This window comes from Xenopus laevis, chromosome 2S (genome assembly GCF_017654675.1).
Source record: "Xenopus laevis strain J_2021 chromosome 2S, Xenopus_laevis_v10.1, whole genome shotgun sequence".
Classification (NCBI taxonomy): Eukaryota; Metazoa; Chordata; class Amphibia; order Anura; family Pipidae; genus Xenopus; species Xenopus laevis.
The window spans coordinates 68,846,639-68,867,269 of record NC_054374.1 but is presented as its reverse complement, the minus strand read 5'-3'; the positions used below and the strand labels follow the sequence as shown (position 1 = coordinate 68,867,269).

Sequence of the window (20,631 nt, the reverse complement as noted above, 5' to 3'; positions counted from 1 at the left end):
TTGAGATGATCTGCAGATGGCAAAAACCTAATAACATTTTCAGTGATTTTAATGTGCATATGTTAGGTGGACACCATACATAGCTGTAACTATGGCAGAAGTGTTTAGGGGTTTGTTCCTATACTGTACTAATACAACATTTTTAGCAATGACTGCATTGTGTCACCACAAGGCTTCTCCTCCCAATGCTTCAATGATCCATAAAAGTCTTGGGGAGTATAATGCTGATAACATTACACTTGTGTGCTAGCTAGAGATGATGTGATTTGATGCCTTGCTCAGAACTCGAGGAACCACTGCAGACTGCTGTGCCCTTATAAGCCTTTTCAAAACCTTAACATAAATTAGGTAATGGAGTTCAAAATGTATGTTACATGTATAAAATACTAGAGTTTAGAAGAAGCTGTACCAGTGTGGTCCCTTTTATATGGACTTGTTCCTGAGTAGGTGAAAGTGATCTCCAAAGCTGCAAATAATATCCAAATCCCCAGAAACGTAACTAGAGGGGGGTGGGCCCTGGCGCAGGACGCGCAGCCGGGCCCCCCACCCCCCTCCGTACGCTCGACACTGCAAATCCCTTCTTTGTTCTGCTTGTCTGCTCAGTGTTCTGAAGGTTGATACACGCACTGACTGCCATCATATATTTTTCTGACTCCCATCTATATTCCAGCTCTCACATGCTATATAAAACTTTCTTTATCTTCTCCTGATTTTAATAACTGCAGGGCATATGTCTCTAAACCCTGATCCCTGCCACATACCGACTTGCTTTTGTCCCTTTATTATAGATCCCCTTCCCCTGTTTTTTGTGCCCAAAGTTAAAAAGACAACTTTTTATCAAGTTCAACTTTTCCCTATTGGTTTACTGTGTATTTCTTGAATGTACAGCACTGCATAAACAAGCAGTGCTATATAAATATATATACGATATATACACAGACATTTTATATAAGATATATACAAACATATTAGGGAGCAGAATGCAGTCACCGTATACTGTCTCACTGCCTGGATTCCCCTCTTATAGTTGTGGAGTAGTTTAATATTAATATCAAATGCCACAGTTATAATATTTAAAACAGTTTAATTCCTGAAAATATTCTGTACAGTCAGTATACACAGCTTTATGTTACATCTGAAAATCCACGCACTATGACAACACTTTCAAAAACATTACAATCGCTTTACACCGCAGTGAGGAGGATAACAGGTACAAGAACGTTCTGTGTAGCGACCCTGAGCATCATCACACATTATAGTTATTTTATTAGCAGTGTTTTGATGCTCAGCTTCATTATACAGAGTCAAGAGTTTGTTGTCAATGTATAGATACAGAGCGCATGTTCAGTTACAGAAGGCATTTTTGAAACTTGTTACATACTACATGGCCTTTCCAGGTGCAATAAGGCACAATAGGAGTTAGCCTTGTAGTTTCCAACTCAATAACCATCATCCCCAAAACTGCAATTCCTCCATATTACATCCACAACAAGAAATTATTAAATTGTGTAAAAAAATAACATTTCAAGTCTATTTATTTCATGGATTAGTCATATTTGTTGACTGCACAATGCTGGAGGGTATATGTAATTGTTCTCCCTTCCCCTACACTGCCATAACAGCACAGCCTTCATCATTTTCTATGGAGGTCATTAATAAAAACGAACAGTCCTTTAAAACATGAGGATAAAATGTCATGAGTGCGTAGAACATAAAAGAAAATATACAAATAAAATAAATTCACAATATATCTTCTGTATGTACACAGTTCTGTATATATTAAATTCTGCATATGAAATAAAATCACACACACATGTAAACAGCAACATTTGAAATTTGCAGGGAAAGGGTAACCCACAGAATGATGTAGGTGTAGTGATTAGCGCAGTCTGCCTATGTTATCCAACTGCAGCTTGGTGCAGACACAAAGGGGCCATGGGATACTGAATCACTGTTTACTACATTAGATTGTCAGCTGCACTTATGACTGCAACTTTTAAAAGATTTATCCCAATGGAGAGAAAAGTGACCTAAGAACAGTGTTACATTTAACAGGGTTTGCATTAAACAATAATGCCATAAACAATGTGCCCCCCCACCAAAGTTAATTGATGTTTTAAAATCGTAGGTTTATGTTCACCAATTTTGTTTGAACAAGCTGCATGTTAATTTTCGAATCATATTATAGAAAGTTGTTTGTATATACTCAGTTCAGGTATATAGTACTAGGTGGAACTTTAAAAAAGGTAGGTGCTTACTGGAAATGTTGTGCTTACGTTTTATGATATTCAATTTATTTTTTTGTTAAAAATATTATTTTGCTAAATGAAAGATTTGTATTAAGCCATATAAATCTTACTTTTACTTACCAATATTCTAGATTAAAATTAGCTTATAGTCATCAACTGATGATTTTGGTAAATGCCCTGCAACGTTGACTAGTACATTGTTTCATAGTGAGTGAGGCCACATCTAAAATAACTCTAAATATTACATATGGGAAAATGCATCTATTCTCTTTGTCTGCTCCATTCAATAAGTTGTTTTGCAAATACATAAAAATTGCAGAATACATGGTAAGAAAATATAGAGGCTTTCTTACCAGAGAGAATTAGCTTACATGGACTCATAGTTTACAGACTGTGGATAGGTCTGTACATTTTAGGACTTACTAAGCACTAAGTCTTCTGGGATAACAGGGTATTATTGTTTCTTTAGTTAAGTAATTGATTAATATAAAACTGAAAAATGATTGGGTCTTGTAAAAAAAAGAGAATGATAATGTGTAGGCGTAAGATTCTACATAATGTATTCAAAAAAAGGGTGGTTAAAATTAAGGAGTCTCAGAAAACACAAAATCTAAACAAGAATGGCTGAAAAGTCACTTCAAAAAGCTTCCAACGTTTTTTTTAGAATTTAGAATTTAAATTTCAACCTAAAGGAAGACCTACCATATTTATACTCTATAAAAAAAAGACAATATTTAAAGTGTGGCCTGTTTTACAATATCAAATGATTATCTACTTATGGAGTAAGACAGTAACCTCTTTTTACAATGAAGACTTTTTGATTAGAGCTTCCCTTTTGTGAGACACCATACCAGTTAATGAACATTTGATCCTTTGTGGCAAATGCATTTACATGATTGAATGAGAACTGGGCACTGCCTGATCAAATTAATTGTCAAAAGCAGGCAGCACCAAACCTCTTTATCCCAAAAGAGATAGGTCTAGCATTTGTTCTTATAAAACACTTTTAGAATAAGGACAGGTGTTTGAAAAAAGTAGATATATACAGTAACCTAACAGCTTAGTATGCAGGCTTATCATTGTCCAGGTATCTTACGGAGTTTAGGGAGATATCTCAAAACCAATTACCAGTGCAAAAACGCCCTACACATATATACTGGTTCAAGTTTATCCTTGTACCCAACTCTGATTGGCTGGCTGCGAATTAACCGCCATGTTATACCCACCTTGAGGTGGCAGTGATGAGTCAAAATTAAAATCCATCTCATCATTGTCCATGAAGTCATTAAGAATGATGGATTCTACATCACACTCCAAAGTCCCATTAAACATGTCTAAATCTAGGTCTGTAGGGAATCTGTCTTGGTTGTATAACTGGGGATGGTGGTGATGATGATGATGATGATGGTAAGTTGCTTGGTAGGGCCCTTCCATCAGACTTCCATTTCCAGACTGGCTGCTGAAATAGGTGTGATGCTGGGCAGAAACCAAGCTACAGGATTCAGAGTTGTTCACCATTCCACTTCCACTGATTAAGGCACTGTTGTTAACAGAGCAGTGGTGGTTTAGTGTTGATTGGTGATATAAGATTTGACTCTTCAGTAGGCCAGTAGAATATGGCATTAGTCCAGAGTCACAATTTCCTAACATACCAATGTTCTGTCTGTGACTGCGCTGTGTGCCAAGCACATTTGTCAACCCAGGATCACTTTGCCCTAAACTCTCTTTGTGAACATAGGACATAGCGGAGAGAAAATCCTGGACTGAGGAATTCCTGTAGGTGTTTCCTGGAGGATAAGCAGCTTGCTTGTTTTCCTGGATTGTCTGCATTGGCAACCTTCTCATCATAGCCATGGCTGGCTGACTGTAGATGGAGCCACAATAAGCCCCAGAAGGGGGGCTCAGTGTTGGGCACTTTGTGGAAAAAGAGAATCCAGTACTCCTATGACGAAGAGCAGCACCAGAGCCTACAGGGTAGCTATCCTGAAGCTCATCCAAAAGATGGTCAGCTAAACCATCACCTAGTCCAATTGTGCCAGTCAGCTCTGCCAACCTTGGCATTTCCACTGAGCAGCGATTGCTGGGTGATAGGGCACTGGAGGGGCTTGGGTACATAAGAGGTGAAGAGGGGGTCACATCATCATCTTCCAAGTCATCAGGCTCATCATTAGCTATTATGGGTGAAAGTCCCCCACTCATGTTACCTGTCGCAGGATTGCTCCTGCTGTGGAATTCAGCCCAGACTTCAAAATCATCACTGGTATGGGAAGATGGACTCTCAGACCACTTGGCATGCTGAGACGAGGGACTGCCCTCCACTGTCCGTTCAGGGGCTGACTGCACCTGCTGCTTCTTCTTCCCAGCCTTGCCTTTCATTCTAATGAATTTTCCATTGGCATTGTCCATGGAAGCTGCCCTCCGCCTGGGTGTTTTACCAGTCTTACCACCTTCTGGATTAAGCATCCACCAGGAACTCTTTCCTGTTCCCTCATTTTGCACCCGAATAAAGCGTGTGTGGAGAGAAAGGTTATGTCGAATGGAGTTCTGAAAATAAAAAGAATTAAGCGGGTTAGAAGAATAAACATACAAAGCAAGCATACCCCCCTCTACGTTATAATGCTATTTTCTATACAATGTCTACATCAGTAGTTTAACTTCTCCTAGAAGGTCAAAGACAAAGGAAAATATTATATTATTATATAATAATACTAATATATATTAGTCATCCAACCATGGTTCCAAGAATATATTCCAGCAAATATATTCACCCCAAAGTTATATTTATGAATGCAAATTGTCATTCAGCCTTTAGGCTCAGCCCCCCTGCACTGCTCCAAATTCCCTCAGGAGAGCAAGCCCCACAGTGCAGGAACCACTGGTCTATTTTGATACTTTAAAGACATAGATCAGCTACACAGCAAATGGTTATACCCGTTTGAGCAGCCCGTTGGAACCGTTTCCCTCACTGCCACATAGGGGGGAAAAAATCCTGTCTAATGCTTAAGGAGTAGTTACAGATGGGCCTCCTTACAAATAAATGCTCAAGAATGCCATTGGCCGAAAATGGTGAGCAACTAAAGCTCATGAGAAATAATGGTTGTGTCCCTTACCATGGCTGGGAGCCCCATGGAACATACAGCTGCCCATAAGCAGTGCACAGAATATTAAGGGGCAAATACTGATTTCAGTATCAATTACAAATATCTTTTTAATATATATATATATATTTTTAATATTTAATAAATGCATTTTTGAATACAAAAATATGTATTTTGGAAATTTGCTTAGAATTACATTTCATTTCATTTCTTGCATTATGAGTTCCACTTAATTGATAGAGAGCAACTGTTGTGAAAATTTGCACAACAGCCCTTTGACACAAGAGGAATTACAATAATTTTTGTTACATACAGATGCCCCATAACCATTTTCATACTAACTTCATGAAAAAAAAGTATTATCACGTGAACACCAAAGATCCTTTGTTTCTGGGTTGTCTTTTACTCTATCCTGCAGTGCATGTTTACTGGCAACATACGATGCGGTTAGATCAAAAGGGACCAGCACTGAAAGATAAAATATTACACACAGTTTCATCTTGAGATTAAAAATATAGCCACTTAGTGGCAGAAGAAAGTGACATTGCCACCTGCACATACCTCATATTCATTTTACTAGTCAGACAAAGAGTGCACAGCCTCCATTTGTATCTGTCGGCATATGTATCTCGTTTTCTGTATTAAAGGTCATCATTGTTAAAGTTTTATTTCTATCTGAACATGTGGTGTGATGTTGAATGCAGCAGTATAATTAGAAAAATCACGGTCATATATTATGGTTTCATAGACAATATTATGGCTGTACGAAAGAGTGAAATAAAAATTCTCTACAAATTATCTCCAACAACTAGAACCCCACCAAAACAAATTCTAGCATTTCTGAAGAATTAGAACTAAACAGCCTTATTTTTTTCTATGAGATAGTGTTTCATTCTGTTGGGATTGCTGGGTTGCTACCTTTTTTCTCTGCCTATGGCAAAAACCAAACAAGAGACAGGGCTTGACATCTAAAGGGCAACACAGTGGCATAAAGGGCCAGATTTGTGATGTTCAGGGTTGACAAATGAAGCTAAAAATCACTGGGTGGGTCTAATTTTGTTATGTGCCCCCAGTGACTAACATATGGTTATGCTTATGTTCTATGTTCTACCCAGTGTCAACACTCTCTAAAAAGGTTGGGTTCCCTTCATCAGAGTCCTTTGCTGACATCTTCTTTCATTATTCTAGAAAACCCTGTGGTACAGCTAAAGTCAAATATATTATTAAACTGTCTCTGTGGGCAGGTGTGTTTTTTCAGAGGAAAGAAGTGTCAGCCCAGTGTAGAACATAAGAAATTTAAAGGGAAACTATCATGAAAATTCAATATTCAAAATCTGGCTCCCAACTCCTGCATGAAGAGAAAATAAAGAGTGGGAGAGGAAAGTGTAATTTGATTATTTCAGAACAGTTGAGAATTTTAATTGATTATATTTAGAAAATGTCTTATTTCAATATGGTGAAACGTACACAAGTATGGAACCTGTTATCCAGAATGCTAGGGATGTGGGGTTTTCCGGATAATGGATCTTTCCATAATTTGGATCTTCATATCTTAAGTCTACTAGAAAAACATTTAACCATTAAATAAACCCAGTATGCTGCTTTTGCCACCATAAAGGATTAATTATATCTTAGGGGCAGATTTATCAAGGGTCGAATTCCGAAGTTGAAAATACTTCGAAATTCGACCATCGAATTGAATTACTTCGACTTCGAATATCGAAGGTTTTTTTCATTGAATTTGGCCATTTGCAGTCGAACGATTCAAAGGATTTCAGAGATGGATCGAATGATTTTTCTTCAACTTCAAAAAACTTAGAAAACTGCTCTAGAAGGTCCCCATAGGCTAACATAGCACTTCGGCAAGTTTAATTTGGCAAAGTATTGAAGTCGAAGTTTTTTTAAAGAGACAGTACTTTGATTATCGAATGGTCGAATATTCAAACTATTTTACTTTGAATTGAATTCGAAGTCGTAGTATCCTATGCGATGGTCGAAGTATCCAAAAAATTACTTTGGCTTTCGAACTTTTTAACTTCAAAAATTCCCTCGAATTCACTTCGACCCATGATAAATCTGCCCCTTAGTTTAGATCAAGTATAAGGTACTGTTTTATTATTACAGAAAAATAGGAATTTCCACAAATCAAAGTGTTTTCTACCTATGCTAGGAATCATGCTTGTGACACATTCAACTACAATGATGGGACCTGTATTATAAACACATTATTGACATATAGCTCAGTAGATAATTGGTCCTTTGAGATATCAGTAGAAAACCCCACTTCTATGAGTAATGTTAGGAAGTTGTTTGTAGCAAGGTGTATGGAGACTTGCAATAACAATGCCTCCAGCAAGTGCCTCTTGTTTTTTAGATTCAGAGAACATATCTGATAAAAAAGAAGAAAGAGAACCAACTACTATGCTTATAAGGTGTCAAATCTTAAGCCACTGGTGGCCTTGTGGCCAGTCAGTAGGCTACATAACTCTTTGTAAAACAATTTTAGCTTAAGACTCTTCCACAAAGCAAGTTAGGACTGATGTTTTACAAAGAGGAGGAGAGACAGTCACATGTCTACAGCAACTATAATTTGACGATAGTGTTTTTCTGAGCCTAATAACTTGGGGCAGCTAACCTTAAAATTTACTTTCAGTGGGCTGTTAAAATTAACTTTAGTTTCACGCTGAAGCATTGTAGTATGAGATGGCTAATAATTCAACAACAAAAAATAAAAGTTTATCATAATAAAAATTAATTTTAAGGAAACCTACTACACAATTACACCTAAAAATTGCAGGGTACAAAGAATTTGAAGACACGCAGCAGAAAGTCATTTAATCATACCATTAAAAAATACCTCTAAATAGAAAGATGTTCCATCTTATAATAATGTAAGAAATTAAAATGCAGGACAGGTAGAGCTTGCTATAGCTTTAGCTTTACGTGCATATTATATATATGTATTAATATAGATACACATCTATAGATCTTGACATTTCTATATTCCTGAATATTTTTCTAGTCCAAGAAGTTATTGAAGGAATTAATGAAGTCTTCCATTACAACATCACCTTGCAGGGTATTCCACAGATTCCCTGTGAAGAACTATTTGCATTGCTTTAATTGGAAATTCAATTTCTCATAAGGATGGATTTTTGTTATATTTCTATGTCTATGGAATTTTCTTATGTGCAGAGGCTTAAGCTCCCTCACAGTGGCTGCTAGTTGTTTTTCTAAGAACTAAACAAGCTACACGCAATATCTTGGATCTTGTCCAAACTTCTGAATTAAATATGTATATTATATTTATTCCACCACATAAGGGTACTGAATGCATGTGAACCCTTGGAAGCCAATAAAAATATTTGCAGTGGTGGCAAATACAAATGTCTTAGGTTTAAAGAAAACAACTCTTCTGGTTTTATTCATTTTTATTAAATGCTATAGAAATTTATAGAAAATGTGAGAAATATATTTGGCTATAGTTATAGGCTGGTTCTAATCTTACTTACATTAACATTGGCTACATATAGATGAACGAGAAAAACTCTGGCACTCGAGGCAAGTGAAATGCAGGGTTTCCCCTTGCTTTTATTTCTTGTGCAGACGTGCAACGTTTCGGGGTGACACCCTTTATCAAGCATCTACATATAGATGAGCATACACACACACACACGAAAAACAAAAATATCCAGTGTTTCCTCTTTTTGCACAAAACATCACCTATGCTTGCTTTGGAAGCAGAGGTTATACTGGCAGAGCACTATTTTTTAAGAAACTGTAACGGTTCTTACAGACCAGCATTTTTAGCTGCGCTCCCCTACAGCTGAACACATGAAACCGTAATGCAGGGAAGTGCAGCTAAAAACGCTCGTAAGAGCCCTAAATATCAAAATTGTTTGTCTTAACTGACAAATAATTTTTAATTATAATGTTATTAAGCACAGCAAAGCTTAAATGTACTCTAAAAATAGTTCACCCTGCACAGGTAGTTTTTGTTTTATTTTTTTGCCTGTTGAATTCGCTTGAAGTAGGGAAACCATTCAAAACACATTTAAAAAATGTTTGGCCAAGGTCAACAGTAATGATCGGCATGAGTAGAATGGTTATATGTAAATGCTAAGGAAATGACAGCATAGTACTGTAAATTAGAATAAATATTCCAACATCCCTGGTAAAAAGAATAAAATATATATTAATAACAGATCAGATATCAATATGAAATATACTTTTTTTATTATTTTATGTGAAAAGCATATGCACATTAAACAACCAAGTAGAGTTCACTAGAGACATCACCACCTATTTTAGAATTAAACCTTTCAGAATCTGTTTGTGGAACAGATAAAATGGATGTGGGGTGTTTTTTCCAGCAGCTGGAGAGCCAACGCTTGTCTGTCTATGTTATAAGTTATAAGTTTATGTGGGAGAAAGTTGGGAATCAAGCAATACTATTTATTAGTTCTATTAATTAGCAAAATAATGCAAGTTTTTGTGCAGAATTAAAAGTTCAAATGAGGCTATTGGTGCAGAGATGGTTGGATAGAATAGGCTTAATTAGAAGTTCACCATAAAATAAGTATAATTTAGAATAGATAGTTCCATACAAGTTGCAGCTGTTGCTCATGTAACTTCTGCAAAATAGACAAAGGGGCATGTTTACTAACATTGGAGGTAAATGTCTCCAGAGATCATAGGATATGTTGCCCATATCAAGCAATCAGCTTTTGTTATCTAACAAGTAGGTGACTGTTTAAATCTAATTGCTGATTGGTTACCATGCCCCATAAAATGTACATTAACCAACATTGCATTTTATCTGGAGATATAACATCACTTTCTGGCATTCCTGGTGCTATAACAATCATTATGTTGAAGATGCTTCAAATGGATAAAGCTTTGACTGATTGGAATTTTCATTATAAAAGGTTTAGAATGAACATAATAAATGGATTAAATGTGGAAGATTAAATGAAAAAAGTCATCCACTGCAAAACGTATGAATCGACAAAGATCCTGTATAGGAACAAGACAGATTTATTTTAACAATTGTACATTTAAATACATGGGATAGCAAAGGATGCTGATGATTCCGGCAGCTCAGCATTATAGTATTCACCTGATAAGCAACATGTTAGGAAGAAACAGCGGAAGCATTGTAAATAAGATTATAAAAAAAATTGTGTGGAAAACAAGTAGAAAGTTCAGTATATATTACAACAGCTGTATGTACACTTTTATATGCAATCAAGGTGAAATGCATTTGAACAAGCAGTAGCAGAGTTACTACCTCATCCCTTTTAAAACCATCATGGAATGCTACATGACTGCAGGTTACCTGATTATTGGTCCAACATAAAGTATGTAAATGCTGTTTGCTACTGCTGTCATGATGTGGTTACCTTATGCAGCAGTCTCAGAGGCCATATTAGATCTGACAGAAAGGAATATAAGTGAACGGTAATAAATAAGCCAGGCATGGATTTGTGCTGGATTTCTGTGTTTCGTCGCCCGCAAATAAATTTGCGAAACTGCAGCATTTTCCGGCACAAAATCTGCTGCAACAAAAAAATAATGCATCAAAATTGCCGTGCATCAAAATTATTTTGAAGCCCATTGACTTCAATGCGTTTCTAATTTTTCACCATTTTGCTAATTTTTCTGCGAATTGAAACGCCACAGATTCGCCAATCACTAGTGACCACAGGTATCAGCAATACAATCTCTACAGAGAATGCAGATATTAAGCAGTTTGCATGTATCTGGTTTTCGAATTGAGCAACACATATAAAATATTTATATGCAAAAGTCCCTTCAACACATATAAAATATATATGCAAAAAAGTCCCTGGCAAACATTTTTGACCAAGGCATATTCAAGGCTTTTGCTGATAACCCTAAACTGTAGCCACTTTTTTTACCTACACTGAAAAGTTGCACATGCAAAAAATGAAAATAAATTAAATGAGTTTAAAGGAAAAGCAAACCCAAAAGTTAAAAAAACCCTACCCCCCTACCCTACATAGACCACCCTTCCTCCTCCCCCAGCCTAAGTGTTACCCTGGGCAAATGCCCCTAACTATTTACTTACCCCTTGGTGCAGATTCAGGCATCGGAGTTCAGCCGCTTCCATAATCTTTAGAATGAGAGTGTCGCTTCGGCAATTGTCGTGAGTTTCGCCGCATGCACAGTTATTGTGAAATAAAAAATTGCTCCAGCTGTGCATGCGCCGCTCTGCTGGTCTCATTCCGAAGATTACAAAAGAAAAGAAGATGGCGTCTGTGAACTCCGCTGGACAGAATCTGCATGGAGGGGTACCTAAAGACAGAGCCATTTCCCCTTGGTAACTTTTAGTTTGGGGGGAGGAGGAAGGGGGGGGTCTGTGTAGGGTTTTTTTGTCTGGGTAGGGGTTTTTTAACTTTTGGGTTTGCTTCTCCTTTAAAGGGTAGTTACAAATCAAACTGGGCAGAAATACTATACGCTAGATCAGGGATCCCAAACCTTTTGAACCCGTGAGCAACATTCAGAAGTAAAAGGAGTTGGGGAGCAACACAAGCATGAAAAATGTTCTTGGGGTGCCAAATAGGGGCTGTGATTGGCCATTTAGTAGCCCCTATGTGGATTGTCAACCTACATTGAGGCTCTGTTTGGCAGTACAACTGTTTTTTGTGCAACTAAAACTTGCCTCCAAGCCTGGAATTCAAAAATAAGCACCTGCTTTGAGGCCAACATCCAAGGGGTTGGAGAGCAACATGTTGCTCAAGAGCTACTGGTTGGGGATCACTGCGCTAGATGATCTGCAGGCTAGACATTCCGGATGTGAATCATGCAATGGAATAAAGTTAGGAGGAAGCATAATACAATGCCTGCAATGTCTGTGGTAGAATGAGCCATATTATCCAAAATACCTGCATTTTTCAGCTATGAGTTATTAGCTAAAGGTAGCTATACACAACTTATTTTCTATATTGTAATCTGATCACAGGCCAAATTAGTATTGTCTAATCTGATCTCCCTCATGGCCCAAAGAAGCGTATATCTGAAGAGAAGTAAATGAGTTTGGACCTTTTCCCTTCCGCATGTGGTAATACCAAATGCCTGCATGGAAAAGCATCCATAAACTAAATTTTCTGTAGTTGTGCTGAGCTCTGTATCGCCATTACAGCGTTAGGTTATTTGTTACTAGTCCGACAGGCCGCGCTGGAAGCGGAGGAGTGTTACAGCATGTGGAGGCAACGCGGGGCGAAGCCGAAACCCCAATACCAACCTATGCAGTAACACAGAGACTAGAGGGAAAGAGGGGATTTGATGTGCCTTTTTAAAACTTCTCAAATGTGAGTGAAATTGATGTTTCTTATATACACGTAATAAAAGGTTTTTTTTAACTATTCTCTGCACTCTACATCTCTTAACAGCATGGAGGAAGCACTGAAAATTCCATCCTGACTTTTCTGATGAATGTGATTTAAAGTATAAAACGTTTGTAAGTACCCAACCTTAAACACACGCCATAGTAAGTTTGGGAAGTTGTGAAACTACAGCAACCAACACACTACTACACTTAGATTCCCTTTATGCTGCATTCATACATACTTTGATACTGCAACATTTTCTGTCCAGACAGCCATTCAGTGAGAGTAGAAAATAGCCTCTGTGGACGGCCCATTAAGGCACACATATAACAATGTTTAGGGCTATGTTGAAATATATCTAGCCCTACATTACATGCATTCCCTAAAATGTAGGAGGACAAATCCCTTGATGTAAGGCTGTCATTTTAAAGAGTTACCTCCAATATAATAATTTTTACATGGTTGTATTGAGTCATTTTTCGGTAACATTAGTGCAGATTTCATATAATGATTTATTTTAAATGGTTATTTCCTCTTTTATAACACTTCCATTCGATTTGATTTCAGCGAAATCAGATAAAAGCCAACCACAATAAGATGCTGTCTTGATCATTGACCTTACCCTAAGGGGGTTATTTACTAAACTCTGAATGCAAAAATCATGAAAAATCAGACTTTTTAAAAATCACAAATTTTTCGGGAATTTATTAAACCCTGGGGATGGAAAAGTCAGAATCTGAAAATCCAGCATCTGTGACCTGTCGAGGTTGCATATACAGTAAGTCAATGGGAGAAGTCCCAATTATTTTTTTAATTTATTATGGCAATTTGATCGGAATTTGTAGCAGAAAATATTGAGATAAATTCTAGAACTAACAGTCACAGGATACCAGAAAAGAAAGCCTCTTAGTAGACTAGTGTATACCTATGGCCTTTTTAAAATATCTAGTTACCACTTACAACATGGTTATGTAGAGGGCATGAGTGGATAGTTTTACCAGTAAACACTGTTAAGTGTATAGAATGGAACTTCTACATGCAAGCTTTTATGAGCATTCAAAACTGTTCAAATAAGCTTGCATTAATTTGGCCAGTAAATACTGTAACCACTGAATATTCTTGACTTCTCCTTTCCCACAGATTATCACTCCAGAAATCATCAACAAGGATTCTGCCTAGAATATGATACAATTCCTAGACTGGGTATTTCTACATTATAGAATACTCCAGAAATCCCTACAGCATGAGTTCTGATCAGTACATGGTACAATTACTAGACGTTTGGTATTTAAAAAACCATGTCAAAGCATTTGGAACCTTCATCAAAATAAATAAGCTATAATGTAAACAAAGAAATCCAGACTTTTTATGAGCGACAATTCCGACAGCCTTTCAATTTAAAAAGCAGCCAATTCTACTGTCCACTTTTTACTGTATCAAAGGGGATTGGGTTAACCCTTGCTGCACAGTATGGTAACCAATTTTTGGGTACCTACTAATAGAAGGAGCTAAAGTAAAATGTATCCAGCTGTCATTACAGTTCTTAAATGCACAGGGAAGCAGCTGGCGACATGAAAAGCTTTGTCATGTTGGAGGTACTTTTTCAATCATATTACAGCATGTGCCTGGGTGCTCCATACACAGACTAATATTTTTTATGTTTCTTCCACTGTCATGCTTACACTAGTAGTTAATAAAACTAAGCACTGAGTTTGCCCAGGCTCAGTAACACATAGCAACCAATAAGATGTTTGTTTTTAAACTGGGGTGACTTTGTATTACATAACCCTATTAGTGCACTATAAATACTCTATTTTTAATTCTTTGCACAAGCAGTATCACAAATCTTACCTGTAGAGGTCACTGCATTTGATCCCCCACTAACTCAAAGAAATAATAATGGAGAAGAGATTGAAGAAAAATATGAAGTGCGTTTTATTTTTATTAAGATGTATAAATCATAATACGTGTAGAACATATCAACCTTTAGTACTAGTAACAGCACAAAACAGAAAGTATTTTAATATAACACACTACCCTGCACTGGTGAAAAATGTTAGTAGCCATGGGGTCAGCCATTTAAACTAAAATTGGTTTTTCAGTCACAATTTCACATATCAGATAATAGATAAACTGTGTAGAATATAATGGTTTTTAGTTGTTAGTTAAAACAGGAGGCAAATACCATCCGTGGGTCTCTAACAGACTACTTTAAATAGGACATACAGTATGTTGCTAAGAAATGGTTTATTTGTACATGCAGAATGAACAGAAGCAATCTTGTAAAAAATTAAAAATTCACTTACTGGTTACTGGTTTAACACCTTCCTATCTATATAGGAGAAACACTGTCCTACTTCCAAGCACATTGGTATATCTTTTTCCTGTTGAGCATGGTATGGTTGTGCACACCGCCTTCAAGCTAATTCTGCAACTTGATAATTATCAGTAAATTACACATTTTTAACATTGGGGCAGATTTAAGTAAATGTCAAATGATTTTTCCCTGCATGGCAATGGTTCTTACAAGTCATGTTAACAAATTTGCCCAAGATCAATTACAGTATTTCTACTTGCTCCATTGGTTTTTTGTTTCTTTTTATTTTACCATACATGCTTGCCACATTTGAGCAGGCTTAAACCTAATGACCAAACATTTGTAAGTCCACTCCAGGTTCTCAGTCAAATGAGGTGAAAATAATATGGAACATGTCAGCTCACTAACATTATCACGAGCCATGTCCCCATGATTGTGTATCAAAGCTATTTTTGAATTGAATATGACTGAATAAAAAGGTTTTAATACATGGAAGTTGAGGAAAGAATTCCATCTACAAAATGCAAAGCATGGAAATGCTGAGAGTAATAAATGAAACTAGTTAATTCAGTTGTAGTCAGCAATACTGTAGGTTGAGAATTCTGTTCCACCTCCCAGTCCAAAGTTTTATTTTTATTTTATCATTGGAAAAAATTATAGAACAGAATGGAGAGGAACATTTATTACATGGCACTATTACAAGCACATAAATGTGGCATTAAAAAAAATATATATATTTATATATTTTTTTTAATAATCAGTATTTGCCACTTGATTCCCTGTTGCTCCTGCTCAACCATAAATTGCCCATCAGGATTACAATCTCATAACTGAGAACTCCCTGTTCTGTGAAAGCCACATGCTGCAGGATAATTCAGTGCCGCCCACTCCAAAGATAACCAGCTCTCTGTGCCAATGTCCCAGCGGAAAGAGGTGTCGAGAAGGGTATAAACTTGCCCTAAGAGGACAAGCTACAGCTTGCAGTACAGTAGGCGTTCCAAGCACGCCCCTTATTGGCCAGTCTCCTGAGGTCTTTCTAGAGTGCAAGTTTGAGAGAGAGATAAACAGCTGTCCTATTCCACCCCCAACCTGTTGCTGAACAATTATATGAATGAAAGTATATCTTAGATTTGTTTTCTATTTACTGCAGGTCAGTTGATCCCCAGCACCCACTATAATGTCAAAGATGGCCACGACAAGAAAGAGATGGCTGTAGACATAAATGCTACTTTATGAAAACTGTACTGTAGTCATAAGTTTTGATAATACAGATTATAATTATAGAAAGATAGAGACACAGATCATAATGTCACACCAAAAAAAATGTAAAGAGTGTCTCCATAATTCCTAGACTGCACTGTATAACAATATCTTTCTCCCTCTGAGGCAGATTTGTTTCAACTACCTCCTGATCAACTAGCAGTTACCCAGGTTTAATTGACACCAAAAATATGAACTCAATCGACTTGTGGGTTTTTTTTTTCCATTCTAAATTACTATGTTACTTTGGCTAGATATTTGTAGATCTTATACAGTATGTAGCTGCCATATTTAATTGTTTCCAGTCTGAAAGGCCTTCTTAAATAGCATAGTTTGTAAACATATAAATGATATGTTAAGTGGCAGCTACAAATCTATTTTACATTGATATTAGATTGGTAGGTTACACATAATACAAGTGGAGATTCAGAAAAATATGGCTCTCCATTTCAGAAAAAATATACAGCTGGCATGAAAAACAGAATTTCTGCTAAAGATCCAGGTATTGTCAATGCAGACTTTCTTTACAAGTAAAATTAGAAACTGGTCAAGCACAAATTTTAGTTGCTTAATATTATAGCTACCATAGTTAGAATAAAGGACCTCAGGGCAAGCTGGCATGACCTGTAGTGAAAATGACTGTTCGTCTTGCTGATCAACAGTAGCTAAGACGATCATGTCAGAAGGAAAGACCATTTATGGGTGAAAGTATATACTCACTGGACAAGTTTTGTGGTAACTTACTATAACTCGATTTTTTTCTCACTTTATCATAAGAAAAACTCCCAAACCCGAACCCCCTCTATTAATAATTTGAGACAAAGTCAAGCATCAATTCCAATCATGCAACTTTTTTAAACTGACACTCCAAAAACTCGCCTTTTTCAAGTTGTTGCCCAGAAAACTCAAATAATTTGGATTATTGAACGAAAACCAGTGCATACAGCCCAAAACTTTAGAGAACCATGAAGGCATAGAACTTGTTCCAAAGGTAAAAGGACTGTCTGCCATTGACTTTTACATGCTTTCAACAGGTTTTAGGTTTAAGTTTCTGAGTATAATAAATCTCAAACAGTTTTTCCCCAAACAGTTTACTCCAAATTAATCATCAGTATTATAATTCTTTCTTTGCCTTTACTAGTTATATGAATATCTTATTGTATGCACAGTGTATTCATTTTCTGAATATTAGAATAGTCAGTACTATTATATTCCTTACATTAGCTGAAACATTTTAACTAGGCACTAACACACTAACCTCTAATAGTAACAATATAAATGGTGCTGATGTACTACCTAACTACTGATATCCTAAGCAGAGGACAGAATTTTGGTAGTCACCACAACAATCAGGGCCAGTATGAGAAAAGGGCATAAAGTGGATACAAGTGCAAAGGACACTTTAAACTGTTTTCTATTTGTTAAATAGTATCCCTGTAGTTTTTGAAGATGCTCAGCCTACAGTCATCCAGCTTTAGTTGCACTGGCACAGTTTTGATAAATATACATTTAATAAGCAGCGTGATATTGCTAGAAAACAAACTAACCATGATGAGAGAGAAGCTAATTCTGTGCTGGCAGAGAGAAAAAGTGGGGCCAGCTGGAGATGAGACAAAGCAGAGGGGAGAAATAAAAGAGGGGACACATACAATAACTGAAAGAGAATACCAGTTTAACATAAACCACTAAATAATAATTACATAAAAAGGTATATAAAAAAAGCATTTGCCTTTTCATTGGGAACTGAGACAATCTCTGCAGATGGCATCAAGCAGGCAATTGGAAATACCATAGCAAACGAGAGTACTGCTTCTTTAAAATAAGTGGAAGCAGGGAATTCCCTTTGTAAGAGTTAGTGTGTGTGGAAATGTGTGGGGGGAGTGCACGCGTCGCCGTGGTTACAGGTATCCCAGACGGTTGCTATGACACCCGGCGAAAGGAGGGTTCCCATGGAAACTTGAAGGGTGTTTGTAGGGACAGAGCGAGTAAAGCCATAACACGTACTGGTACGGAGTACAACCAAATAATGCTTCTGCAAACTTATAGGCTCTGCAGCTCTGTATAATAATGATGGGCACTATTAATAAATATGCTAAATTTTTAAATAAGAATAAGGATAAGCATGTATTTTTTATACACACATACACTATACCACTATTTTAATGCCATTGCAAAACATGCTTTAATGAACAAAAAATATTGAAATCAGCTTCCCATTAAAAAAAATAATTAGGGTTTACTTTCTTACATTCCTTTGGTGCATTCCCTATGTATCTGCATGTAACAAATGCAGCTTTGTAACTGTTTCTACCCAATGATATTTTTGCATTATAAAAGACATACTTGCATTGGCATGTGATATACCAATATCATAGATGCCCAACTGTCTGTCTCCTCAGAAGCAAATCAAAATAAATTTGGGTATGTTTCTGTTATTAAAAATATTTTATATTCTACTATACAGGTATGGGACCTGTTATCCAGAATGCTTATGACCTGGGGTTTTCTGGATAACGGATGTTTCCATATTTAGTATCTTCATACCTTGCGTCTATCAGAAAATTAAAGAAACCCAATAGGCTGGTTTTACTTCCAATAAGTGTTAATTATTTCGTATTTTGGATCAAGTACAAAGTTCTGTTTTATTATTACATCGAAAAAGGAAATTTGTAAAAATCTGGATTATTTGGATAAAATGGAGTCTCTGGGAGACGATCTTTCCATAATTCAGAGCTGCTGGATAAAGGGTTTCCGGATAACGGATCCCATATATCTAATGTGCAGCCCTTTGCAGCTCCTAACATTTCATAAGTTGGATAGCAATGATTCATACAATACAATTATGGGATCCAGTATCCGGAAACCTGTTCTGCAGAAAGCTCTGCATTTTACAGGATGACCATCTTCCATAATGTCAATTATCTCTGTAATAAGACAGTACTTTGTACTTGATCCATACTAAGCTATACTGTAATTAATCCTTATTGGAAGCAGAACCAGCCTATTGGGTTTATTTAATTTACATGATTTTCTAATAGATTTAATGTATGAAGATCCAAATTACTGAAACATCCGTTATTCGGAATACCACAGGTCCCAAGCATTTTGGATAACAGGTCACACATCTGTATAAGAATTAAAATAATATAAGAGCAATGTATGACTTACTATAAACTATATAGTGAATAATTAGGGTTGCCACCTTTTTAGTTCCTGAAAACTGGGTGGGGGCAGGGCGAATTACATCTGGGGGCGGCCAATAATGTTGGGGGGTGGGGTTGATGATGTGGCCATGATATCAGCCATTAGCTGATTGCCATGTCATTAACATCAATGTCCTGTCTGGATTTCCTAATTTGGATATCCAGACCGGCACTTTTCACCCAAACAGACCTTCCAAAAACCTGGCTGTCCGGGTAAAATCCAGACAGGTGCAACCCTATGAAAAATGCATCCCCTACTGTAAAACATATATTATAAGTCACATTGGAATTCCACATACTTTATAATCCAATGGAACACCTCTGTGACTTATGATATCCTTATAATTTACAATAGGGGGTACTTTATTCACTATATGAAACTATGCAAATTTTTTGCACCAAAATTATTACTGCCTGCATGTTTCCTAAAGTGGATTAAATCTGGCAGATTCTTTTGGCACCACTGCAAATGACATGACTAATGAATAGTTTATATAAAATACTATTTATTATCATGTCATGAATGCATTATGCATAATGCAAATGTAATTATCGCCAATAAAGTAATATTAGTAATCAATTATATTCAAATTATTTTAATTATTTTCATGTCAATAGCATGTACTGTAAGTAGAGGAGCAGGCACAGAAAACAGGCTGTGACATGGAAGTTGCTTGCAGGGAGGCTGGTCAGACATTGAAATTTCATGGTAAATTGGAAGATTTGGGGAGGAGAGGGACAAATGCTGCTGGGAGCTGTGCATTTAAGTGAAGTAGAGAGAAGGAAGCTGGTTGCACCTTGGTGAAGGTAGGGGAAGGGCAGGAGCACAGGTATTTAATTCTGGGATAAAGCAGAAAATAGGGAGCCTGGTGTGAGGACTTGTGCAGCTTTACCCCAGTAATATTATTTAAAAAAAGCAACATATTATAAAGATATTGTACAATAATGATGGCATTTCTGCATTTATATTGCACAACTTCTCTGCAATATATAATATCTTCCATAAACGGAGGGGAGGGGCATTTTTCTTTCTATAAAGTGATCCTTCTGTGAGACTGGTTGTTAGGGTCTGGCCACACGAGCAGATTTGGGGAGATTAGTCACCCCAGCGACAAATCTCTTCTTCGGGGCGACAATCTCCCCGAACTGCCT

At 36.8% G+C, this 20,631-nt stretch overlaps 1 protein-coding gene across 3 annotated transcripts in view; it reads right to left on the bottom strand.

Moving 5' to 3' along the window:
* Positions 1-1,067: 1,067 nt before the first annotated feature.
* The window catches only part of foxo6.S (forkhead box O6 S homeolog), a 43,748-nt gene continuing 24,184 nt past the window's right edge, over positions 1,068-20,631 (bottom strand). For 2 of the 3 annotated variants that reach the window (XM_018247964.2, XM_018247965.2), the window contains exon 4: positions 1,068-4,793. In XM_018247964.2, coding sequence (XP_018103453.1) covers positions 3,417-4,793 — 1,377 coding nt within the window. In that variant the 3' untranslated portion in view covers positions 1,068-3,416. 3 annotated transcript variants of the gene reach the window in all.